This window comes from Mercenaria mercenaria, chromosome 14 (genome assembly GCF_021730395.1).
Source record: "Mercenaria mercenaria strain notata chromosome 14, MADL_Memer_1, whole genome shotgun sequence".
Classification (NCBI taxonomy): Eukaryota; Metazoa; Mollusca; class Bivalvia; order Venerida; family Veneridae; genus Mercenaria; species Mercenaria mercenaria.
The window spans coordinates 29,887,834-29,915,440 of record NC_069374.1 but is presented as its reverse complement, the minus strand read 5'-3'; the positions used below and the strand labels follow the sequence as shown (position 1 = coordinate 29,915,440).

Genomic DNA, 27,607 nt, shown 5'->3' with positions numbered 1-27,607 from the left:
GTTATTTTGCACTAATGTTAGAGCCTTTCTCAGTGGGGACATTTTTACGTTGTGTTATTTAACTTGTTGAAAATAGGGTAAGTGCGAGGTTGGCATGTTCTAAACGCGTTTAAACCCCCAGTTTCCTTTATATAGGTTACTAACCGTTCCAAGGCGGTGCCCCTATTTTCAACTGGTTGTTTTGTCTGTCTTGTATTGTCTGTTACGTATGTTTTCTTGTTTGTTGCAAGCGTTTTTCCTCCTCCTCACTCCCCCTATTGCCCCCTCCTTTCCCTTGCATTTACGCTACTTTTTGCATCCCATCCCCCTGAACTTTGAGTAAGTTTTCGTGGCTCCCCTTGTTTTGGCGGGCGGAATCCTAAGACGGTACTTGATTGTTCTTTCCTACTTGTGTAGGTTTGTATGCTTGTGAGTCTATAACGGTGCCCTACTGTTTTCTTATGTGTTGCTTGTTTGTTTTTCTGTTATTCAGTTGATCGTAGTTGTGTGTTTATCTTAAGTACATGAGTGTCAGCACTATTGTGGTTTACGTTGCAGTGTGACTGTTATTAAAGAACATGGCATTCCCTTGTATATTCGCCATTGTTCAACTTTCCTCTTCGGGTTCCTCACCCCCCCCCCCCCCCCCCCGGCCCAATTTTTGCCCCTAACCATTTCCTTCCCCTCCATCTATATTTAGCATAAATTTATATGTACTTGTTGGATGTTTGAAGCAACCCGTCTGAAATATTTTTCCATTACAGCTCCTTTTGTTGTGGACCTACTATGCAAATGCGTGACTCTGGGGCTGTGTTTTCAGTGCTCTGTTCTTCCGAGAAATCTACCCTTACCTATTATCTTTTGTCAGTTACAGTATCTTAGCAATCTGAAAATAACGTTTAGCGCTGGTAAAAAACATTTTTTATCTTGTCTTTGATCATGGTATCTATCCAATGTTCACGTATAAAAGAGCCCCTATCACGTTGGTGCAAAGAGGCATGAGGGGAGTTGCGTATTTCATTAACTCTAATGAACAGACACAGGGTCTGCCATTAGTTTGCTTGGTTGCATTATATGCTTTCTATGATCCTGTAAATTTTATTTGTATATGACATCATTTGTTCTTGATTGATTTTGATAAAATTCACGATTCTCGTGTTCTATTTACATTGCACATGCAAATGAAGGTGGAAATGGATGAAATCGGCTTTCCGTTTACTAATGGATTACATATAATATTTTTAATCGCAAGCACTAATTAATTCACCTTTTCCGTAACTAGGTTTCCCCTGATTTATATTTAAATATGAGACAATATTAAAATATCTGATGATATTCTAAAACAACAACACGACCCTACTACAAACCTCTGAGATTTTTCAGTTTTTTTTTTTTTTTTTTTTTTTTTTTTTTTTGTAGTTTATGTCTGGATTTTGCGGAATAATGACGAAACTGAGTAAGAACAATTAATTGATGACATAAATAACAAAAATGCATTTTATCATTTAAAGGATGAACACATTTATTATCTTTTGTTGCAAATAATTCTAATACTATTAACCAATTCGTTTCCATTCGATGCGCGAAATTATATGTAATCTGTTTCTCATCAAGCACTTTGTGATGTTTCTTGCACATTAGAAACAAGTATTGGCAGAATTTTGTTAAGCGTTATATTTCAAATCCTTGTTGTATCCGGAAGAAATTCAGTCAATAAATATACAAATCCTGCTCTTTTCTTTGACAGTTTTGAAAATATTGTTTCTCATGTCAAATTTCACAATGGACTTCTGTAGGTAAATCACGCTTTTGGTGACATTTTCCAGTAACAAAACAGTTCCACAATAAAGTTGTTAAAAAGCCTTCCGTGGTTGTACACTTGTCTATTTTTAATATACTTAATTTCTTACGATTTAGCTGTTTTAAATATTAAAGTTAGGTTAAATATCCCGGAAGCACAGATAATCCCAAACACAGCCATAGAGCCGTGAATAGCAAAAAGTAGGCCCGCAACAAGAGGAAACTGTACCAGAAACATAAAATAATATAATTTATCAGTTGTTTGTTTGTTTTGGGTTTAACGCCGTTTTTCAACAGTATTCCAGTCATGTAACGGCAGGCGGTTAACCGAACTAGTGTTCTGGATTCTGAATCAGTACAAACCTGTCCTCCGCAAGTCACTGCCAACTTCCCCACATGAATTTTCAGAGGTGGAGGACGAATGATTTCAGACAAAATGTCTATTATCAAATCTTTACGGAGAACATACGCCCCGCCCGAGGTTCGAACTCGAAGGTCGCGATCCGTAGACCAACGCTCTCCCTACTGAGCTCAGCGGGCGGGCCCGAAAGGTGTTGTTGTAGATTTGCACGAAGTTTTCAATGTGTATTTATATGCAAAATCAGTAGTTTACATAGTACTTATTCAAAACAGTTTCAAAGGCAAGTTCCACGTCGCAATCCATATACGGTACAAGTGAGTATCCTTCCAAAGCCAGTGTAGCCGGTCCGAATGAAATAAATAATTCAAGAAATGACTAGCACAGTCTTTGCATATTTCAAATTACAGACTGAGTTTGTCCAAAGTGAGAACAGAAAAGTGCTATCTCTTCAATGCAAACTGCGTAATTGATTGACCTAACCAGTGTTCCTTGACTCTGCACCAGTACAAACTTGTTCTCCGCAAGTAACTGCCTACTTCCGCACATGAATAATCAGAGGTGGAGGATGAACGATTTCAGACACATTGTCTTTTATCAAATCGTCACGGAGAGCATACGCTCTACCCGGGGATCAAACTCGCAACCCCGCGATCCGTATATCAACGCTCTCCCTACCGAGCTAAGCGGACGGGGTGCAAACACTGTTTAACATACACGTGATACAAACTTGCGTACCATTTATGCATAGTTTTGACTTAACCAAGGGCCATAACTCGGCTCTTACACATAGAAATTATACTTCAGAAAGTTTTTGTCCTTTTAGGAACTATTATAGTCAACGATGTTTTTCTTATAATTTATCAGTATATTTCAGGAAATTAGAACACGAAGAATAAGTAGATATCTTAAAACCTATTAATAAATACAATATTACGTACGAGATTAATTATAGGGATAAGTCTTTTAGACAGATTTAATCAATCAGAAAATAATGTAACCTGCAGACTATCATTATTATCAATATTTCAATCTACATCAATTTTAGTGATGATTATGCATTCCTTCAATTAATCGCTCTTAGCTTTTTGCTACTTCAGATCAAATCCCCGCAGAGAGATCTAATTGTCATTGGAATTTGCTAAAAACTGAGATTAATAACTTGAAAGTGGGTTGACATGAACTAGCCTTCGTATTGCTGACGCAACGCTAGACTTTCTGTTCTGTATTGATATCCACATGTAGTAGATTGAATATATATTTTTAATGCGAACTATAGTTGGTTTATAAAGCAATTAGTATGACATGTTGCAATAAGGGAAATGTTTGTTGACTTAAGTCAACATATCATTTCAGCTCACGTTTCGCATATTTTGCCTGTTTAAAAAGGATTGTGAAAGCAAACAATGACGTTGTCAACAAATAAGTATCTATATACTTTCAACATTTTTAGACATCGGCTGCCAGATATGCTACATATTCATCCATGTTGTAAGTTGTTTACATTTTTATTTACATTCTATATTGAATTGTTAAATCACGGATGACGTTAATTTATAATTATATCATATGTTGATAAATGTTAGGACATGGCGATGCTTTTTGTTGATTTTTGTATTCTTTGACAAATTTAATGAACATATTTTAGAAATTTCTAGATAAAAATATTTGCAAAGAACTGGAAGTACGTATTTTATTGTACGTTTAATCCTATAAAAAAACTAAGCAGTTGAGTAAATAAATCAAAAACTGTTTATTATTATATTACTGTCGAACTCAATAATAACAATAATTCAAGCACGATCTTTGGCTCGACGTCATCAACAGGTACCGGCAAAATCACTATATATTGTATTTGTTTGATAGTTCAAAGTGCCGGCAATTCGAACAAATTTTGACTGCCCCGTTGAGTTCGAGCAAATGAAGTTCAACTGTACTGTTGTTCTTGTAGAGCATATCACCTTGGAACTGTTGAAAATAGACGACCCTGTCAGAGCAATGAATGAATCAATTCCGTCTGTTACTGGATCATCTGAAGTTGTTCCCTTAAACAATACAAGTGTAAATACAGATTTTGAAGACGATGATGGAATCATTGCAATGACGACAACAGTGATGGTTCCGTCGGCAATAGGACTTTCCGTACTTACACTAGTAGGTATAACAGGCAATGTTATGACAGTATTTGCCTATCTCGGTGACAGACAACATAACACAGTGTATGATTTTTTCATATTAAATTTAGCCATTACGGACCTTATATTGTGTACTGTGAGTATGCCGGTCTATGCCGTATACACTCTCATGGAATTCACGTGGCCATTCGGCTATTGGTTTTGTAAAATATGGTTGCTAATAGATTTTACGGCTTGTACCGAAGCGACATTACTAATTCTCGTTCTGAGTTTGGATAGACTGTTCATGATTAGTCTAGGGACATTCTATATGCGGAAAATAACCTGGACATTTGCAAAGACTGTCATAATCATATCTTGGTTCATATCTTTCGTTTATTACGGACCGGCTATACTTGCTTGGGACTACTGGGTTGGATACTCATCAGTAGAGTATATGGATTGCGATGTAGAATTTGCCTTTGAAAACGTTTTCGTAATCGTAATGTCAATAATGGATTTTGTGATACCAGCGATTGCACTTTCTATTATTAATGGACTTCTCTTCCATAAAATATTGAAATGGGCTAATATACGACATGTACAGCAGCAGAGAGTAGAGAGAGAAAATACGAGAAATGTCAAAGCGATTGGTATATCTAAAGATAAGCAAAAGGCACCAACATGTCCTGTTGCTTGGGAAACCGTTCATCAAATAAGATGTGTTGGAAATTTAGTTATGGCAGTGACAGGGATTAAAAATGTTCAAAATCACACCTATCAATCGAATATCGGAATGAGGGCCGTAGGAAATACAAAAATTGCCATAACTATTAACCGAAAAATGAAATCTGCAAAGCTTCTGGCAATTCTAGTTTTAACCTTCCTCCTCTTTTGGTCTCCATACACAATCACAACTGTGGTCATTTCTATATGTAACAACTGTGTCAATTGGAGTCTTTACGAATTTTTCAACTGGCTGTTATGGATGAAATCAGCAGTTAATCCTTTATTGTATGCTTTTAATAGTCCTCGATACAGACAATGTTTCCGGAGGTATATGACATTGAATGGAAGTATATGTAGGTCTGCTAATCGGAGGTCATGAGTCAATATAATAGCTGAATATGTTAGTTATAATCAATGACAGATTGCTTGGTTTGTAACAGAAATTGTTTTTATCAAAACATATACTGTTGCAAAAATACAAAATACTTTCGCCAATAAGGTTCTCCTGGCAACGTTTAATATCGAAATCTTATTGAAGGTACAAATATTACTTTACATGATAATGTACAACACGGCATCACATGGTTCGAATTTTGACAACCATTATTTTCTAATGAAACAATTGTAAAAAGTTTGGGTATGAAATGTCTATCAATAATCCCGGGAGCCCCTGCACGTGATTTTCTGACATCAGACTGTGGAAGTAACAAGAAAAAGTGAAATATTCCAGTAGGGGAAATGTCATTTCACTAAAAAAAACTAACCTAATTACGGCTTCCGGGAATTCTGGTCAGTACAGCCGCCTTGATGAGGGGGCAAAAGCTGAGATCGGATCGCGTAGATACCCAGTTGTTTTAAAAATTTGTTTCCGATTAGGAAAATTAGTTCTATTTACTTTTGACGCCATCTGTTGTTACAGTAACAGTTGGTACTGTTAAACCACTTAAAAAATATTCTAGTCTCCAAGCAGTATGGCGTGGAATACCAGTAGAAACTTTGCTTTCGTAAAGTTACATTTCATTTGTTCAACAGTATAGATATAACGACAAACTTCTGTTTAGTAAATGCATACATATATATACATGCAAACCTTTAAACATTGAAGAGATTGAAATTTCTAACGATATAACCTTCAAAATCAGACTTGTAAAACAATATACATTTTTACTAAAGAAAACCCTTCGCATAACAGTTAATTTAGCATGACTGAATGAAGGTGTAACAAAATTATATACTTCACTAGGCGTGACAAGGAGGTTAAATACATGTGTAGGTTATGCGCAATGTAAAGTTCAGACCCTCAAAGTAACTTCCTGAATGCAAAGATTCTCTACCTTAAAATACCGTATGTCATCCAGGCCGATGTATATTCCTATATAAATTACCTGAACTAAGCAGTTTTTCTCTGATGCGACAGGCGATCGTACTTATCAAGTCACGACGTTCCTATTTGTCTGTATCCAACTTGCGTTGTTTGGGGAAAAGTCGTGAAAAGAACTATGGATTTTTCTTCCGGTATTTTATTGTTTCCATGCATATGGCAGACATAAAGCAAAGAATTATTTAGAAGTTGTAAGACTACATGGATAAATACATAAAGAAGCTTAATCAAAGCATTCCCGATTACAGATTAGCGACATGGCTTCGGGTTACTTGATGCGAAAAAGAAAGCATGAGCTTATTTAAGACTTTTTCTCTGTGTATACATTTTTTGACTCTTTCAATAATCAGTGTTTCAATTTTTATGCCCAGTGTCATCTAGTTCTTTTTGTGTGTTTAAATTACTCTTAATACTTGTAAAATACTTTTCCTATATGGTCAAAGAAATAGCTCACTTTAAGCACGGTCGGACTCTCTCTCTATCTATCCAGTCTCTCTCTCTCTCTGTCTCTGGATTTAAATGAAGTTTGTTCTCATATACAATGAGGAATGATATCTACATCTTAATTTTACAGCGATTTCCTGAAGAACGGCTACAATGTCTTTAATCGCAACAGACTTCTAACGAAAATGTAAAACGTGTTCGTTCTTTTGATATTTACAAGTTTCTTTGAAATTTTCTTGTTTAAAACAGACGGTCATATACATGTAAGTTAACGAATGAATTGCAAAAAACAGGTCCGTATAAAACTTTTATTAAACGTAATGTTTGCTTAAAGAGCATTTTCTCATGAACTAATGCAGAACTTTATTCCAATATGTCTGTTGTTATACTTTAAAATAAGAACAGAAAGAATAATTTGACAACAAACCCTTTCTCTACCCCTTCCACTTTTTTTTATAATTTGCATTAAATTAAAATGTACCTTTTGTTAGGTTTTTGAAGCAGTCCGTCCGCTATATCATTCCACTACATTTGTAGTGGGCCTGCTTAGCGACGTATGGCTCTGGGTGTGCTTCTGGGAAATCTAGCCTTACGTTTTAAACATTTTGAAATTTATCGTCAATGTTTGTAGCAAACATAAAGTGCTCGCATTGGGACATTAAGCATCATTTTTGTTACAGTTACTCAGTGAACTCATCCGATTAATTAATCATATGCATGTACGGTAAGATTAATGAATTAAAAGGCTAATATTTATTGTAAGAAAGGCACAAATATACTTCATTTGAATTGATATCATAATGAAATTTTTATATATGAACGGGTGAATCTTAGAAACTGTGCAAGATCGTTTTTATCTTTTTCAGAAACAATGGCTTTGATGAATATGTTTGCGAGCAAACATACGAAAACCCGTGAGAATTCGGGGTAGATGTTTTTAAACAAATATTGTAAAGTATCGATTAATTCCACATTCTGATGAATTGTCATCTGTATAATGCGATAGCAAAATATAAATTTCGTGAGTTATCATAGAACTGGTCTTCAATGCACAATGCACAATGGAACCTTCAAGGAAAATCCGGATTATTTAATAACTTACTGACCTATGCTTACAATCTTTCTGTTTTACAATAGCGCGGTGAGAAATCATATACGTCGTACATATCAATAAAATCTATGGGAAGTTTCTTTCGAAGCATAGAATCAAGTCAATCCTTACCTTGTATTTACTATTTTTTTTTATCAAATTCTGCTATACAGAAAACAACTGGGCATTTTAATGATGTATTGAAATTGTTCAAACCTTGAAACAGTATGCTGTATCATATTTCTGTTGTTTAGTGTGGACAAGTTTAACTATCCAGTGTACAATAAAGTTACTAAATTGTTCTTGGTAAATGACGGACAATATCTACATAATAGGTTAAGGACATTGACGTAACACGTGTAGTCATGTGACAAATCATCAAAGAGAACATTCGCCCTGCACGGATCTTGACGTTATCACCTCCTAGCTAGTTAATGCTTCTCGAACAGAGTTAAAATCTTTGTGTTCTTGAAAACACGCTTTCAAAATTGGAAAAACAATCAATCGAAATAACACCATTGAAGCAACTTATACAAATATGACTTACTTTTTGATAAAACAATAGCACTTCCTTATACTTATTTGACTTCACTCAATCACAATTAATAAAAGATGAAGCTCCATGACGTCAATGAATAAATTTTGTCTTGTTTATCTTTCATTGCCTTTTATAAACATCATATGATGTTGCAAACAGTTCATTGTCATTTCTTTGTTAATTGGCATTAAAGTTTTTTTTTTTCATAACATATAATTTATCTTCTTTAATAAAATCCAGTGCATACAATGCATACAATAGGGATAAATCACACAAACAGTATCAGCTGACGGTATGAACTGAACTAACGCTAACGATTCTAAATATTTTATGTGCCATTTAAAATATCCCCATGCTTTTTCCTTTCTATAGTACATTGTAATAAATGAAATAAGTAATTGAGAAACACGTATAGCATTAAACTTGTTTGCTTTATACATATAAATAACCTGATCATTTTATGACCCTTTGCAAAAAATGGATCAGCCTAAAATCATGACCCTCAAACCCCCTTCATATCCGACCATATTGTGTTCTCTTTTGTTGGCTGATGATCCCCAGCTCCGACATACACACTCTATCGCAGCCACTGCCACCAATACGACAACACCACTCTAGTTACGTGTCTTCAAAATGGTAAAAACATCACAATTGATCCCGCAAACACATTAACGTTACATCCCCTAGCCTAGATCGGCCTTCATCTGGGTTTTTCCTTTCTTCTTGAATAATCTATAATTACGTCGTTTCAGGGAAATGTATACATATTTCAGGCAAGTTTAAATGTCAGGCTTTCATTAAGGAAATAGATATCATAAAAAACAAATAAGAACAATGAAAATTATAGCATATACAAATGTATAACATTAAAAGTCAAATTGTATTCAGGAGAAAAAGTTTACCCCAAGAGCATCCATTATTGTTTTTTAATCAACCAATCAATCAAAAAGAACACAAAAAAAACGGCTGCTATAAAAGAGAGTGTATAGACATCAGGCAGCGTGTTGTTAACAAACGTTTTAACCAGTTGTTTAACATAATGAATGTTTGCGCAATTTTTTTCACGATTCTTTTATCTCTGACATATTCGGACGCATGTAAGTCATTCATTTTCTTTTGTTATTCCATTCTTAAACATTTAAGAATAAGATTTAAAATGTGACTTCAAATTTACATTGTTTTTAACAGTTTTACACAGCTTATTATAAACTTTGATTAAAAATGTTGGTGCAAAACGTCAGTAATTTCAAGTGCCTACAAAATTACAGTCGATAATATCGCGATTACATGTGAGATGTAAATTAAATGTCAAACTGTAAATATTAAAAGGTATTGATAACTAATTTGAGGACAGAATACGGATAATTTTGTATCAAGATAAAATTTACGCTATATTCCTCGTATGTAACGAGAAACTCTAAAAAATGGAAGAGCTGAAAATGTGCCTATAACGCGGTACAAAAAGAGACATCCTCTTTTATGTAAAGATGATGCTCTTTAATGTATTTTAGACGGACTGAAATTAAACATTGCCAGCCGAAAACATAATCAGACTGACTATGAGTAATGAGGTTTTCATCTGACTACAACGATTGGAAGAGTTGTTAAATGTTTATGTTTCCCTAGCAATAACGTGTTTATGTTTCCTGCCAATTATCTGTATCCCCCTTAAATTCCAAGTAGAGTATTGTATGTTTACTAGGAACGAAAAAAAAGTTTAAAAGATAATGTTCTAAGAAGAAATAGACACTTTATTTTTTAGATAAAATGTGCATTGTTTTGACTTCCTTAAACCTTACCATGCTGGGCACGATTGATTCTGCTTTTGCGACCAGTATAGATCATGGTCAGCCTGCATATCCGTGCAGTCTGATCATGATCTGCACTGTTCGCTATTCAGTCAGTATCTTTTTTGATAAGCATCCATTTTTACAGTTAATGGTACTGTCCAAATTAGAATATGGTCAAGTTCATTATAGAAATTTAGCAAGGTAAGGGTTCAAGAAGGCTTTATTAGGCTAAACCGACTGATTGAATATACTTTATTGGCAGTCTACAATAAATAAAATAACATATCATTTAATTGTTGTTTACCGGCTTTGTCAAATCAAATAACGATGAAAGTTCTTCATTAATTTAGGTTTTATTTAAGGTAGTTCTGCGCGTTTGACAAACCGTAATTAATGGTGTAACGTCATTTATCTAAAGACTGTACTCGGCATACGGAAACGAAAATCATTTTATGAATAAATTGAAATCCGTGGGTAAATTTATTAACACAACAACGTTACTATCTATGTAAAGATAAAACATTATATTAAAACGTCTGACACATTAAATCATTTTAAATAATCTCTTAAGGAGGTAGGTTACCTTGTTACCAGGGTAAATTCAAATTAGTTGAACCGCAGAAGTTTTTTGTATTTCGTGTAATATGATGTTTTAACTGCTATAATCTCAGTTTCGTTTATCTCTATCCCTTCGAGTTCAATTTTTATCCAGGTTTGAAGAACATGACCATCCACAGGTATTTTATATTGAAAGAAGAAGGAAAATACGGATATTTAACACTTTTTAGCGTATTTTAGTTTCGTTTATGTCCGTAGAAGTCTGCATAATTGATAATTTTACTAGTATGCGCGTTAGCTTTCTAATATAAGCTTAAAATGTATATGTCGCGGGGCTCGTGTTTCCATGGTAACACATTTTCTCTCATTTTTAAACAACTATCTATAAAAACGGGAATTTCGACGGCTTCAGTGCCATTCTGTTTATGACCATCATGGAATATTTGGGTAATATTATAAGCAAAATAACAAGCACTTTAAATGGTACCCTAGTTTTCTTAAAGTTTAAAGTAACCGTGGCAACAGAGAATTTAAATAGCTTATATCTGGATTTTTGTCGTAATTTCTTATAAAGAAATAATGAATAAAATTATCTTTCTTGTTAATGTAGCTTTAAAACATATTATTTCTAACGTAAGTTATATTTTCGTGTTATTTGCATTTATTCAAACAAATTTCACAGCTTAAAATACTGACAGCAGTACCATTCGTCTGGCATTTTTCATGGAAAAATCGTTCGGCATGCTGCTATTACTCTTACGGATATTGTTGAAATAAAAATAAAAAGCCGAAACTCTGTTCTTTAAAAAGACCAGTGTCAACGCTTTTGAATTTTACATTTAGATATATAAGTCACGGGCTTCGTTTCCATGCTAACATCAATTCAATTCAAGAAACCACAATTTTCTACTGAAACTGAAAAATAGGTATAACAAATCAAACTGCCAGTTTTTAATTTGAAAATGGCTGTAACAAGTAACCTTTCACCCAACTAAATTCCAAATAACATTGGTTACCATCATCCATTTTCTTACATTCCGCATAACATTTCAATATAACTACATAAAAGAAGCAAAATATTGGTTATTATTCAGAGCAAAAGACTCATTAAAAATATTTCAGCAAAAAATGGCTGTTTGAAAATAGTTCAAATAAAGAAAATGCACAGAATTTCAAAATAAAATCTATTAATTTTGCGCGGTAACTGACACGTAACGTCATGACGTCAATGACGTCAATTTAAGGCAACATTGTATTGAAGCGTTTCTGTGGCAATTTATGCATCATTTCTGCATTATTAAACCATAAAGCATCAGATCGGAGACAGGATTTGCTTTCAGAAGAATGGATATACAAACACATTTAGTTTGTTGTAAACGTCGTCGTAAATCGTCACGTTAGCTTCCGGTTGGACATGCGCACATACAAATATTAAGGTAACCTACCTCCTTAAAATCAGCTTGAAATGTTTAGATCCATTTAATATTGACCAGATATTTCAAAAACTAGCATAAGGACCTACTAGTATTTTATTTCACCATATTATAGACCATATGTTTATTTACGACTGTGAGAAATTTCATTAAAATCTACATTGTAGAAAAAGTTCTATTTGCGAAAACGTTAACAAAATTGTGATTTTCCGATAGACTCCCTCTATGAAAACTTTTGTGAAGTCCACATTTTCCAAATCAGTCTAGTGTAAAATCAAGCACACGGCCCTGTCTTTTTGATTTGCGGAATTTTATTAGTACATTCGGAAGTTTTGAAAAATCAGGGTTTAATCAAATCCTACATTATAGAAACGTTTTTTATTCGAACATGCAGAACTGCCTTAAGATAGAATGTTACAGTTTTGTTAGATTATTATGTTTTTTTCATTTTGTATTATTTCTGTTTTCAGTTTTTAAATGGCATCCACGTTCTAGTATGTATGTTTTACATTTCTTATTCTTCTGTTAAGCTGACTATAGTCCTTTCCTTCAAATGTGTATATAAGTTTGTGCATTCTCGCACGTATAAATAATAATCGTTAATGACTTCTTTACTAGCAGTTCATGCAAAAAAGTTTTATACTTACATGTTTTCTGGATTTTCATATAGCTCACAATATGTAGTTATCAGGTACATCGGCAGTAGTATAACAAAATAACTGTTATATTTTATCTAACCAATGAAACATTACAGAATGACATGCCTCAACATGTTCCAGACTTGTTGAAGCTAAGCTGTTTTCGGTTTTTTTACTTAGAAAGTAATTTAAAACTGTTCCTTTTGCAAATTGATCGATACCTCGACCTTGTCATTATAATCCCTTAGAATGGATCGGCATCGAAAAAAAGTTAATTCTGTTTGATATTTTGTTGGTCAAAACACACTTTTTACGTATAAAATACATATAAAATATAATTGTATGTACAATTCTAACCAGTAAGTTGCAACTTTTGACTGTAAGGGCCATTTTACGGACCACTGATTCTACCACGATTACTCAATTTGTTAAGGTTTCGATGGAGGCATTGAGAAACAAAAATCAAACAACACCAAATCATAGAAAGAAAGAGTTGTTTGACATTAAAATTGAACAGCATGTAAAACATGTATATTACTTTACGGAACAAGTGTCAGTATACTGATATAAACATTGAATTCCGGAAAAGGGCTGCCTAAAGGGGCTCCATTTCCGGACAGTTAAACGCCTTTAAAAACTCACCATTTTCAAAGAACTGTTACACATGTTTGTTTTGATGCATTTGCAATAGCGTGCGAGTGGTGAAATTTCACGTAACAAGGTGGAACATAGTTTTCAGCAATTGTTTATCTTTTTTTCTTTACAAATGGCATTCATTTTCAAAGGGAGACAACTTTTTCTCAAAGATTACTTAAAATAATCGGAAAAAGTTGTTTCCCTTTGAAAATGAATGTCATTTGTACTTAAAATAATCGGGAACAGTTGTCTCCCTTTGAAAATGAATGCCATTTGTAAATAAATAAAGATAAACAATTGCAGAAAACTGTGTTCCACCTTGTTATGCGAAATTTCACCACTCGCACGCTATCGCAAATGCATCAAAACGAACGTGTGTAACTGTTCTTTGAAAATGGTGAGTTTTTAAAGGCGTTTAACTGTCCGGAAATGGAGCCCCTTTAGGCAGCCCTTTTCCGGAATTCAATGTTTATATCAGTATACTGACACTTGTTTCGTAAAGTAATATACATGTTTTACATGCTGTTCAATTTTAATGTCAAACAACTCTTTCTTTCTATGAATTGGTGTTGTTTGATTTTTGTTTCTCAAGGCCTCCATCGAAACCTTAAAATTTAAAGATTTTTTACACTACGTAAGTTAACGATGAACCCATTTGCAGTCAGTTTTCAAGAACCTGTGCTGATGATTTAGTTTATAAAAATGTTACGGATTTTCTTGAAAAGTCCTCTAGGGTAATATAGACATTCAGCCAAACTACTAATTTTCATGAATGATTCGATTTGTAATAATATAAAGACCGCCTCGATAGCCTAGTGGTAGAGCGTCTGCTTCGAGTGCGGGAGTAGGTCGTGGGTTCGATCCCCGGTCGCGACATACCAAAGACGTAAAAAATTGGTACCAGTAGCTCCCTTGTTTGGCGCTCAGCATTAAAAGGGAATTTGGCTTCTCTTGTCTCATACCCTCGTGGCGATCGATTCCAACAGGAATGAGGTGTCGAGGTTGGTTAATATAAGGCCTCGCAATCTGGCATGGGCATCGGACGACAGCTGTGAAAATTCTCCTAACCTGCAACGAAAATGCCTTATTATAATACACAGAATTAATAGATATTTTTTAGACCAAACCATTTAGTTACCACATGTCACTGAGTAATCATTAGTCAAGATGAAAGATCATTTACCTTTTTAATTGTCTGTGAAAGTTTCAGTAGTTTTGGAGGTTTCAAATGTACTAACTATATCTCTGTTGTTCCCGTCCTACAGGATGTGTTGACTGTTTTTATCGACCTCGTAGGGAAGGCAAAGGTACTATGATGGATGCAACTGGTGCACGTGTGGCTATGACGGGGTAAACTGATTACTACTATAACTTAATTTGTGTTATAAATAGCACCAGAATAATTTAGACAGTCTATTATATTTTCAGGATGGTTTTAATGCCTAAAATTATATTCATTGATTGTTTAAAATACCTTAAATAATTTGTAAGACCAACTGAAACCGTTTACAAGAATTGTACATTTAACGAATAAAGATAGTTTGGCATAATTACCGAAAATTCGTCAAAACAAGCATTGTAAAAAGTCTAGCATAGGTTAGGGTAAATAGGACAATTATTGATAAGCAGCAGTTCGTGTTGTTTTCCGTATAGTGTCCCAATATTGCCGTCATACTATCGTACTATCGAGAAAAGAACTATACTTAGAAACACGATGCGACAGTACGACAACATGATGCAACAACACGATAACACGATGCGTGCGACAACACAACAAGATGCAAATTCACGATAACACGAAGTGATAGCACGACCATGCGATGCAAGATCATGACATTAATGTCGCTTTATCGCATTGTATCAACGTGTATTGTGTCGCGTTGTAATGTATCGCATCATGTTGTCGTGGTGTTAAGGTCGACAGTACGACGGTACTAAACTGAAATCGTGTTGTCGCGTTCCGGGTAGACATGCGAAGTAACGATAACAAATGTAGATTTTAAAAACAAACATATAAATAAAATGGTATAGCAAAAGGAATATGTGTGTTCGATCTATTTACCAGTCAAAAATGACTACATTGGTATAATTATTTTCTATTACCAAAATAAATGAAATAACAGAGAATTTGTTAAAAAAAATCAATAACATTTAAACTTTAAGTAACGTGTAACCTTGGGAAATATAATTTCGGATGCAGCAATCGACCGACAACACGATGTTATTGCGCAGCAACAAAATGCGACCATACGATGCAATAAGGCGATATTGATACCATACTGACGCATCGTGTTGTTGTGTTATCTCATCGTGTTATCGCAACTTGTTATAGTAATATCGCCATTACCTCTTAGCAGGAATCGACACTACGACGTACGGTGACCTTATCGGAACACCGTACTTTTCGCTGTGCATGCTGATTATTGACCTGGAATTCTATTTCCATTTTGACATTTCAAGGGAAATCAAATTAATCTCTGTCAACAATAACATTTAGTTTAACAACCTAATTTCTCTACAAAATCATTGAAGTATATCTCTTGGCAATTTTATTACCCTCATAAAACCACTTACAAACACAGAACAAAGTAAGTTAGCATGATACATATATGATAGCAACACTTCATTTTCTTGCATTTCAGTTGACCCTTTGGTAAAAATGTCAAGTGATCATCATATATGTATGTACGTGTGCAACACTAATGATGGAATGTTATTACATTACAGGTTCCAGCTTGTACGTATATGAACTGTCGATACAACCGCTGCTTCAAGCGATTTGGACGATATTAATGATAAAGTTATCAAAAAACTGTCCAGTATGTAGTGTTGGCTGCCTTTCGAAAATATATGCATACCTATAAGACAATAACCTCAAAAGTGTACAAAGCCATAAACAATAGCATAAAAATGCACATTCTACCTGATGTTGACGATAACATAAACAAAACAAATATAAAACAAAAATACTCGGAGTGTAATTGTATCGTTTGTTTAAAGTCAACCCCGATAGTAAAAGAGACTAAAGGTGTTATATATAAAGCTGTCGCATTTACTTCGTACTTGATGTAACTTTTAGCCGGACTCAATACGAACTTTAAGAACTGTTGTAATGATACATGTTTTCTCGCATATTTTTGCAAATGCAATATGTATATGGAAATTGAATGCTTTTATATACATAAACGGTTAAAAAAACAAGGAAAAGACACATTCAAAGAACGCTGCCGCCTATATAGGAAGTATTGAAGTCTACGATTCATTTTTAGCTCGACTATTCAAAGAATAGGTAGAGCTATTGGACTCACCCATGTGTCGGCGTCCGCCTCTGCGTCGGCGTCCCGATTTGGTTAAGTTTTTGTATGTAAGCTGGTATCTCAGTAACCACTTATGGGAATAGACTGAAACTTCCCACACTTATTCACAGTGATAAACTGACTTACAATGCACAGGTTCCATAACTCTATTTTGCTTTTTTACAAAATTATGCCCCTTTTTCGACTTGGAAATTTTTGGTTAAGGTTTTATATGTAAGCTGGTATCTCAGTACCCACTAATGGGAATGGATTGAAACTTCACACACTTGTTCACTGTGATGATCTGACATGCAGTGCACAGGTTCCATAACTTTACTTTTCATTTTTACAAAATTATGCCCCTCTTTCGACTTTGCTGTTTTTGGTTAGGTTTTTGTATGTAAGCTGACTGATGGGAATGGATTGAAACTTCACACACTTGTTCACTGCAATGATCTGACATGCAGTGCAAAGGTTCCATAACTCTACTTTGCATTTTTACAAAATTATGCCCCTTTTTCGACTTAGCAGTTTTTGGTTAAATTTTTGTATGTAATCTGGTATCTCAGTACCTACTAATGGGAATGGATTGAAACTTCATACAATTGTCCATTGTCATGAGCTGATATACATTTTACAGGTTCCATAACCCTGTTTTGCAATTTTACAAAAATATGCCCCTTTTTCGACTTTAATATTCATTCAATTGACAAGGCTGTCGAGCGTTGCTGTCCTCCGACAGCTCTTGTTATATAAATACTAACAAAATACATTATGTGGCAAGTTTCAGAAGTAAGTCTGGGCTCATTATTTTAACCAAATCTACTCATATCTGGATTCAAATCTAGATTCAAACCGGAAATCATCACAGTTTGCATGCTTAGCTCCAATGGACATTCCAAGCTATCAGTATAGTCGAAATGAGATGAAATTGGTGACCATTTATTGCCCGCTGATTGTGAACAGTAATCGTCAAAATATAGCATAACTAGACCGACCTATCATGACGAACAGTGTGTGTTCTGCATATCGTATACCATATTGCAAAATTGCAATGCCATTAGAATGTCTACGAAAACAGCACATTTTTCATCCTTAGAGAAGGATTATCTTTTGAGGGCTGTGAAAAATGTATTTTCAAATGTTAGTGGAAAACAAATGCAAATTTTCAAATTTGGTAAAGGACACAGGCGCCATGCGTATACTTGTGTACAAAATATGTTTCTGTCGCACGTATTTTGAGCTGTATCCATTGTCAATACGGTAAAAAAGTTCATGCTTTGTGAGGGACAATGAATCCCAGCTCGCCACTAGAATACTGCTAATTCAGATATTTTTACGAAGCTGGTTTCGCGAAATAGAATATTCGCGATGTATGGCCAACTTCTGAATTATATAGCGCTATCTGTACAAACAAATAGCACTGTTGCGAGTGTTTATTTCCTAAATGGGGACAGTCAGCGAATACAGCGAAAAAAATCCGTCTTTACATTACCGGACCTGTACTTGAATACAAAGATGATTCAATAAATTCTAAACTGTCATTGATCTTCGTCTGCCTAAATTATCAATCAGATGAAAACAATTTTCACGTCTTCCCTTCAAACTCTCCCTGCAGAAACACACTCACTGACTTAAATGATGCAAAGTAGTCTTCCCTTGGGAAATTGCTTAGACACTGAAACATTGCAGAACCAAGGGCATTTCTAGGGGCATAGAGTTTCATAGGGACTTGGGTCAGGTGATTAAGTTGGATGTTCAACCTTCAATAACGTTTACTAAGAAAAACTGCACAACTGACCTTTTGAGGGCAGACGCATTGGCTTAAAAAAAACTGTATACCTTTCAATCCTTTACTTCGGCGTTTATTTTGAGATCTTTTGAGAGATATTTGAAGACGTAAGTATTTTATTTTTATAGAAAATGCATGTGATGGTTTTACCCTCATTGCAAGGAATTTGTACAACGGGCCACTTGAATTGACCAAGTTTGCATAAAGCCGTCTTGGCACATCTTGTCCTTTTTGAAATGACCGGCCTTGCCTGACTTTCACTCGGCCGTGTTTTGTAATTTATGCGTCACTGGGGCTCAAAATAATAAATTCAAATTTCATCACTAGTGAGCAACGTTTCATTATTTTTTTTCATATATTTTTTGCATTAGGACTTTTGGGAGAACACATCTAACATTTTTAAACGGTAAGTGAGGAATATGATGGACGATCCCTTCTAAAATTCCTATAGTGTAAGTTTTGTTTTGGGAAGTAGTATATCGTTTATATTCCACTACCATACCCTAAACGGTAGCAGTGCGTCTCTTTGTTGCTTCCAAAATAGGCCTACCTAGACTGTTACTATCTGAAGATTACTTTGACCATCTTGGTATTTTATAACTGGACGAAAAACTGTTCTAAACGTCCCTTTAAAACTATCATGGATACGACACCATTTAAAATGTCTTATGGAGATACCCGCAAAGAAACCCCGGCTTTTATGTAAGCACAGATTTCTAAATATTTTGTTCAAGTTTCATAATAGCATTAAAATATAGCCACTGTGTATAAATGTGTATAATTCAACAATGGATAACTTGGTCAATTATAACTGGCCTTTATCGAAGTTTCAATCATGGCCTTAACTATGTTAAAGCCAGAGACAGTCAAAATAAGGGGTACTGCCGCTTTTTTGCACATATTTCACTTCCTGAACACTTAAAGGTAATAATTTCAGAAAACTGCATGTCATGGTCTTGCGAAACCATTTGTTTTTGCCATGATCTTTAAGGTAATATCATCGCAATTTTAAATGTTTGTACAAAATCATATGGGTTGAGGTTGATAAGTCCCACATAGCTCCATAAATATAACTCCGAGATATTTTAACATTTTAAATTGTGTCACACAATAGACTGTCACAGAAAAAATGGTTTGCACTGCGCATTCACATAATGAGACTGATAGCCTAGCGTTTTTACACACCATTTCGGCATATAATGAAGACATTATATTGTTATACATTAATTACTTCTTCATATCAATATATTTAACTTAGTAGTGTTACAATCAATTCAATGACGCTAGCACGGTTCCGATAATAAAATTCAGTGTTCCTTAGTTTTGTAATTACAAACGTTAAAATCAATATTGATGAAATACGAAAATAATATATAATTCATCAAAAGTTCAAAAGTGGGCTGGTACAGGGGTTTTGATAGCTCTATTCTGAAGTCAGCTTATCATTTGATTACTTGAGTCACTGTAGAGTTTGCGTCCACTAAGGCCGTCCAAACCCATGACCATTCACAACTGATCCTTTTCATTTGTAATAGCAACAACCCTTGCTTTGAGTAAACTCTTTTGATAACTGAATATCAATGTAGGGAACTAATAGAAATTAATTGAAAAAAAAAAAAAAAACAAAAAAAAAAAAAAAAAAAAACAAACAAAAAACAGTTGATAAAAGGATAGGTGCAACTCAACGACCACAACTGATGTAACGGTATGAGAAATTGATTAGTATATTACGCAGCAGGACAGGTTGTAGACAATTATTCAGAAGAAATTCAGTTTGCGCGAAAGGGATTTCAAAATCAATGTTTTGGAATACAAATGTATGGTAGAAAACAATTGATATAGTATATAATAGGGTTATTATAACAGTAGCTTGATCTGGGATGCAGTATTCGGCTCGAGTGGATTTTGCCAGATCAGATCTCACGAGGCGCGTAAGCGCCGAGTGTGATCCGACCTTGCAAAATCCACGAGAGCCGAATACAAAGTCCCAGATCTAGCTACTGTTATAATGACCCTTTTATTATATACCTTTACCATTTTGATTCTTGTTTTGTTCTTGAACGAAATCTTCAATGTTTATCGATATTAAATGGAACATAGTGAAGTTTTTATGTGCGCTTTTTATAGAAATGTGTCGGGTAATGCATATTAATGAAAATAGTCCGGCAGCATACAATACGGAAGGTACAATACGGAATTCAAAAGGTACAATACGGAATTTTTGTCTGTCTGTTCATATTTAATTGTGAAATACAAGCAGACTTTTTACAGAATTTAAATTGGTATATAATAAAAACACATCTACCACGTGGTATATTCCGTATTAAGATCATTTTTAGTTGCATCATATCTACAGAAAATGTTTGTAACCAAGACGCTAATTGGTTATTGTTTTGTAAAGGCGCTTAATAAACAGTTACTCCATATGGTATTTACCCAGACACTGCTAATGATATACCCTATCAGAGTGTATGATCAAACTTACATTTCGCGGATGAAAATAACTTTTATGGCTAAGCACCACACTTTCACTATGTTTTGGATAATCAAGGTAAGACCTCATTTATCATCCATTTAATATGCTTAAGTTTACTTTTATCTTGTAACTGAAATAATCTTACAGAATATCTTAATATTGTTCAAATATAGGAGGCACAGTATTTTTCTAAATTTCGTATTAAGTGTGGCAAATAAGGCATTTTTCGTTTCCTGTTATCTCAGAAGAAGGTGACATGTGTGCTAAAATGTTTTGTCCATACGTGATTCCTTGTACTTTGAGTTTCTTCTGCTGTTTAATGAAATTAATGAAAAAATATTTGGTATCAACATACTGTCTACGTAAAAGAATATTGGGAAACGCAGTTACCAATTGCAAAAAGTTCTGTTAATGCATTTCCTGGCTAATGGCACCTATATTATATTTTGCTAACTATAGATAATTGGTGACAACGTTTGCTATGCTCAAAGCCTTTATGGGATTCTACTTATTTTAGGTCTTCTTATTTCCTAAAACTAGTTTTTGATAGAGTATTTCCCATATAGAACATCAAAAGGAACTTGTGTGGTGATGCGTATGTTACATGAATCTTTAAAAATTAACGGAGGTGACTTTATTAGTGTTCATCCTTAAAATGTAGATGCCTGATATATAGCACATACTGTCTTTGCTACACTAAAAACAAAAACGAACATACCGTTTTTCTTTTGTAACGCATGTACATATAAGTGCAGAAAAGGGCGTGTGTTTAAAAATGGTTATACTACACTTTTCCCACATGTGCATAGCGGTACTCCCATTGTGAGGCTTATTTCTCGACAGTTGCTGAATATATTCACATTTTCTTTAACTGTGAAATAAACTAATGTGTGTGAAGTGATATTTTTGGATGATTTCATTTGCTGTTCCATGAATATGCTTTGTTTTCATCCGAATAAGTGATGGGTTTATGCACTGTAAGTTTCATCCGCAAAACTATACAGGTAGGTTTGATCATACATCGTGCTTATGTTTTTGTCTCATTGCTGTCCGCTGAAAATACAGAATCAAACAAAGATTTAATCGTTACAATTTATATTCGTATACACAGAAATTATCTCGGAATATGCCTTACCGTAAACGAAACCTCAAACATTGGTAAAATTTACGATATAAAGGTAGTAAGCATGGAAGCCTCAGGTAGAAATGAAATTAGTTCCTACGTAAAGATGTGTTGTTCTTTGAACATACCAGCCAAACAGATTCTACTGGAATTAAAAACTGTATAAGAGAATTCTTCCCCACCCAAAGCCACACTTAATAGGTTTGTAAGGATATTTAATAAGGGAGAATCTAGAACCCAAGATCTGCCTCGGGTAGGGCGCCTTAAACGTCAGTATCCTCTCGTAACATTGCTGCTGTAGCAGCCTTTGTAGAAGGCTCCAGATAAACAGTTTTCCAAATAGCTACGTAAGTTATCATTCCAACAAACAAAGGATAAATGGTTGTAAAATGTCAGACAATGCTAAGTTATAAAATTGACTGGTGTGTTACCCCTACTTAGACAGAGTAAGTAAAATCTTTTGAATGTTTGAACAAACTAAAAAGTGCATGCCTTAAACATTGTTATGTCCGTATGCACTTATTGCATTCTTTTCTGTGCCATATTATTTTAAAATACATCCAGAATTATTGCAACTGTGAAAAAAAACTACCTGAATTGAGGCTTAAATAATGTCTGTTGTGAACCCGTCCTAGAAAAAAATAGCTACAATTGTACCTATATAATATATAAAATACAGAAACAGATAAAGTAGTTTTACGTTGAATCCTTGTTCCAATTATTCGTGTAATACATGAGCTTTGACTTTCAGTACATTAATATGATGATAAAATGTCCGTGTAAGAAATTAATTTGAAGTAGGAAAACGCGAAATACAATCAATATAATATCTAAGCTCTCAAATTTGCTTCTGCCTACATTTTAACTGTTTAAGATATGTTTTGTAAGAACACAACAACAAAATAAAAATGTTGTTTTTAGTTTATTTGTTTAACATGTTTATCATATTAAAGCTTATCCTAACAGAGGTCATATTTCACCCCAAGCAACCTTGCAAATCTCATATTTGTATCTTCTGTCCCTGAAAGATATAAACCTTTTATGAAACCATCAACTGATCTATTTTAAAATGCAATATTCTCTCTGGTTCTAAACCTTTTATGATACCATCAACTAATCTATTTTAAAATGCAATATTGTCTCTGGTTCTATAATCACCAATTTGAAAATCCTTTAACAACAAGCATTTGTTACAAGTACATTTTCAAAATAAAATCTTAATAACTTACGATTATATTTCGAGAATTAATACGTGTACGCCTATGGGCAAGTAAATGACATAACTTAAATGTACATGTACGTAAAGAACATATAAAATATTCTAATATTTCAAAATGCGTTTGTCTGCATTTATATGTGTGCACAATTTTATAAAACATTTTCAAATTATAATTTGCCAGTAAATAGTTTACACATTGTTTCAGAGAGTAGTTCAATTAAATTGATCGAACATGTTAAGCAAAAGGATTTGAACAAATATCAGGAATTCCATCACATACGTGAAAATGTACAATTTAAAAAATCTTTACATTACTTGTAAAAACACATAAACCAATGGGAAGTGTATATTTATATCATAATCTTACTCATAGCTGTTATCATGGATGGAAAATACGCCCCTCATCACATATCCTGCAGGCAGAGAATAATCCTGATGGTGATCCCAGTCATTCGTCCAGTCGGTTAACTTACAGTCAAATAAATGAATACCTTCAAAATACAATAAAATGTGACATATTAAATATCGCTTCTGCCTGTATGATACGTGTAAACGTAGGGAAGTAACAATTATATCGCATTGCTATGACGTAAAGACAGAACTATTTCTTGTTCAAACTTAATACAGGATACAGGTTAACACATGTTTTATAACGGATCGTAAATACACCACTCATCACCTACTCAGCAGATGGGGAATAATTCTGATAAAAATCCCAGTCAGATAAATGAATTCCTTCAAGATACAATGTGACGTGTAAAATATTGCTGCTGCTTAATATTATGGGCTCGTTGCATGTGTTTGAGCACATAGAAATCACAATATTGCTACTGTTCTAGAACAGATCGAACTGTTACTGTTGTAAAATTAATCTTCGGTTTCTCAAACCGAAAAACATAAGCCATAGTTTACCTTAAGGTATTTACTTCAAATGTAGAATATCCTCATCATATGTATTTAACTTTACTATAGTCAGTTGAAACTCGATACCTCGATATCGCTTATCTCCAACTTTCAGCTATCTCGAAGACATTTTTTAAGTCCCCGTCCCGACAACACGTGCACAAAATATCATTTCAAGTCAAATTTCGGTTATCTCGAAGTAAAACACTTGATCCCTTGGAATTCAAGATACCAAGTTTATATAAGTTTATTGTTTATGTAGAGCTACATAATTTTTTAATGTCTTGCAACGAATGTTAAATAAACTTCCGGTTTTAGCGGCTGTGCACATTTATACTGTGTTTAGCTATTATACACATGTACATGTATACAGTGTGTACTATCTTGAGTCTAATGCATAGTATTGTTGATAAACATACACTTTTATTTTGTGTTTACATAATATATATGTTGTAACTGTTAATGTTTCCAGATACGAAATTTGGATCTAATATACCTTAAAATCTGTCTGGCTTGTTGAAAGGACCACATCTATTAACAGACCCTTTGCATTATGAGACCACTATTGCAGGTCCTTTATGTGTTGTACAAGAAACAATTATGCTGTAACATTTGTATTAAAACACCACTTGGCTTTCCCTTCGGTAGTCTCTTTATACAAGTTATAATGTATGTTGAAATTGTATACTGAGAAACAAATACAGTGTCAAGTATGTCTGCCAATGACTATTAATGCATAAATGACCGTTTTAAGATTTTAGGAACACGGACCACGTGTGAGTGGTTTATACCACTGTCCTTTCTGCTTTTCCTGCAAACAAGTGGAAACAATGAAATGTATTGATCAAAACTTTGTCCTGTCTCCGGATCCTTTTCTGCTAATATGACTTTAAAGTTATTTTGTTGGAAACGTTACTATACCTAGTGTACTTGCAATTGACAGCAGTTTGGCGCGAATGGTTCGAAATACTCTAAAAGGAGCTTTTATAACGGTCTAATCTGTGTTTACTGAAATAAAGTGAAATAGAGTAGACGTACCTGCTAATTCACAACAGTGGAAACCCCATCTCCTATCCTCGGCGTTGTTGTCATGGAAACTCTTCATTCCGTTGATATACCCATTGTTAGCACATTCGAATGCCAGAAGGCTGTCAAAGTCATTCTGCCAGTCTAGAATCAGTTTGATAACAAGATTTAGTTTACAGGACCGTGTAGTAAATTGTTAATATATGAAACATACACATTTTATACAGATAAATAAAAAATATCAAAATATAATTACTGTCGGTACTGAAAAAAAAAATGAAATGACCAAACTTTAAAAGAATAAAAGGACTAAACTTTAAAAGAGTTAAAGGATCAAGCTTTAAAAGAGTGAAAGGATCAAGCTTTAAAAGAATATCCACGTTTACTCATGGTATTAATATATTCCTTTAATATGCTCATTTAACAGCATTTAAATCTGTTTACACACTGATTATTTATTGACAAAGTTTCTAGTCAAAACATACCAAATAGAGAAGAATATCAATAAATCACCTTATCCTTCAATTACTTAAAAATAAAGCGATAAAACATAAAATTCTGAAGACATGCCCCATTAAGAAGTAATTCAAGAGTATTTGCTTACCTGTCCAGGCGCATGTAACGGAGAGGTTTTCTACCCCTTTATCAACGTCCGTGCAGTTCATATCAAATGTTCTATCTTCTGCTGCGTTGTCATGGTCACTCTTCACTCGACTCACGTGTTGATACTCATTCGGACATTTGAAATTTAAAGGACGGTCTAGTTGATTCAAACTTCCTTTTATGACGGGAATAAATATCCCGAACAATGGAAGTATCTTTAATACGACCTAAAATGTGAGACTGGGTGTCAAATAACTTTGTGCACTCGCAAATAAAGAATACTCTCTCGTAATAGTTTATTTTTACCTTTAGTTTTAGCTTCTGGCGGCAAGTGATTTTGCCTTTGTGACTTGTGCAGACCAAGATCAATCTGAACGTCCATGCAGGCCTGCACTGTTCGTTATTGTCAGTAAATTTTCAAAGAAACAACCCTTTAAATAATAAGTGGCACTGCCTAAACTGACTGACGGACCAGGCCATTTTAGAAATTTAGCAGGGTAAAGGTTAACATAGTTTTTCTATAATTTGACATGAATTAAGTTGATGCATGTAGATACTTGTGACAGGAATACAAGAAATAAGTTTGTCTTTACAGTAATAAATAGTTGTTTTACGAATGAATTGATTGTGAAACCTTATTTAGATGTTGAATTTACTTTATAGATAAAGGCTGGGATATTTTAAAGTTCTAAATTATTTTTAAAAGAAATAGAAGAAGAACGGAATATTTTCATTTTCCTTACAAATAGAAAATATTGTAATACAGAACAATACTTACCAATCGCAACATCATCTTATTCTCAACAATATCATATTTAATTGTTGTACGAGGTTAGGAAGTAGGATATGCGTTTGAGACATTTGCAAACAGCTGCTCTTTCACACGAACGATAAATCAGCAAGATATTTATCTGCGATCCATGTCAATTTATGTCATTGGAAATCTTTCTAATAGTTTGACACCGCTTAGCTTTTAAAACGTTACTTTATGAAGTAAGGCTTACTTACTGTCCAGCTAATTTTGGAACTAGAGAGTTGATGGTTTGTACGCAATGAATTGGTGGTGTTTTCGCCACTAACTGATCGAAGATTATGCCTGACTGCGTTTCTATATATGTAGGACTGGTGCTTTCCTCGTTTGCCTTACTTTATCTGTATATTCTTTATTACAGCGTTTGAGTTCATGCACATATGATTTTGAACATGGCTGTTTCTTTTGAACTTTTGTTCATTTTTTGGTATAAACTAATATTTATAGCATAGATCTAGGATTAACAAAACTTAAGCGTTTTTATTAATACAACAAAATAGAAAGTTTACATAGGAATCCACATTTAGCTATTAACGGACTTGATAGTTTTGTTAATTCTATATGTAACATGAAACAATTATTCTTCCTACTAATCTAGAAGAATATTTTTTGTTTAAATACATTACCTTTGGCCATTTACAAGATTATTTGACAAGTATGGCCAAGACAATCAACATACACTATTACATAAGTTTCAACACATAAAATTCAATTATTTTTATTTATAATTAAGGATAATATCACGAATAATACAAGAATAAACAAATAAAGAAGCAGTTACTTGATCAAGAGAATGTCGCTTCATTCTAAATGCCTCCTTAACATAGTGCGCACTTCACTATATAAGCATAAGTTTTTTGCTACTTGTTG

The 27,607-nt window shown here is 34.0% G+C and overlaps 2 protein-coding genes and 1 long non-coding RNA gene across 3 annotated transcripts; 2 read left to right on the top strand and 1 right to left on the bottom strand.

Annotated features, from left to right (window-relative positions):
* Positions 1 to 4,057: 4,057 nt before the first annotated feature.
* LOC128548143 (histamine H3 receptor-like) lies at positions 4,058 to 5,359 on the top strand. Its single transcript, XM_053522557.1, has one exon. The coding sequence runs from the start codon at positions 4,058 to 4,060 to the stop codon at positions 5,357 to 5,359; it is 1,302 nt and encodes a 433-aa protein (XP_053378532.1).
* A 4,057-nt stretch (positions 5,360 to 9,416) lies between these two features.
* Positions 9,417 to 18,210, top strand: LOC128548272 (uncharacterized). The gene is made up of 4 exons (XR_008366910.1): positions 9,417 to 9,530; positions 12,685 to 12,708; positions 14,754 to 14,838; positions 16,216 to 18,210. It is a non-coding gene; the product is annotated as an uncharacterized LOC128548272 (long non-coding RNA).
* A 4,874-nt stretch (positions 18,211 to 23,084) lies between these two features.
* LOC123527144 (dermatopontin-like) lies at positions 23,085 to 26,812 on the bottom strand. The gene is made up of 5 exons (XM_045306431.2): positions 26,705 to 26,812; positions 25,928 to 26,153; positions 25,336 to 25,467; positions 23,762 to 23,885; positions 23,085 to 23,196 (listed from the first exon to the last, which is right to left on the bottom strand). The coding sequence occupies exons 1-5, from the start codon at positions 26,717 to 26,719 to the stop codon at positions 23,145 to 23,147; spliced, it is 549 nt and encodes a 182-aa protein (XP_045162366.2). The 5' UTR covers positions 26,720 to 26,812; the 3' UTR covers positions 23,085 to 23,144.
* Between the last annotated feature and the right edge of the window lie 795 nt (positions 26,813 to 27,607).

What these genes read in the sequence shown, in the direction of transcription:
- LOC128548143 (XM_053522557.1), top strand. Translation starts at nt 4,058, where the DNA reads ATGAAGTTCAACTGTACTGTTGTTCTTGTAGAGCATATCACCTTGGAA.
- LOC123527144 (XM_045306431.2), bottom strand. An exon ending in CGTTACATGCGCCTGGACAG is followed by an intron (nt 25,468 to 25,927) that starts GTAAGCAAATAC and finishes AACTGATTCTAG; the next exon opens with ACTGGCAGAATGACTTTGAC. An exon ending in ATCCATGATAACAGCTATGA is followed by an intron (nt 23,197 to 23,761) that starts GTAAGATTATGA and finishes TATATCTTTCAG; the next exon opens with GGACAGAAGATACAAATATG.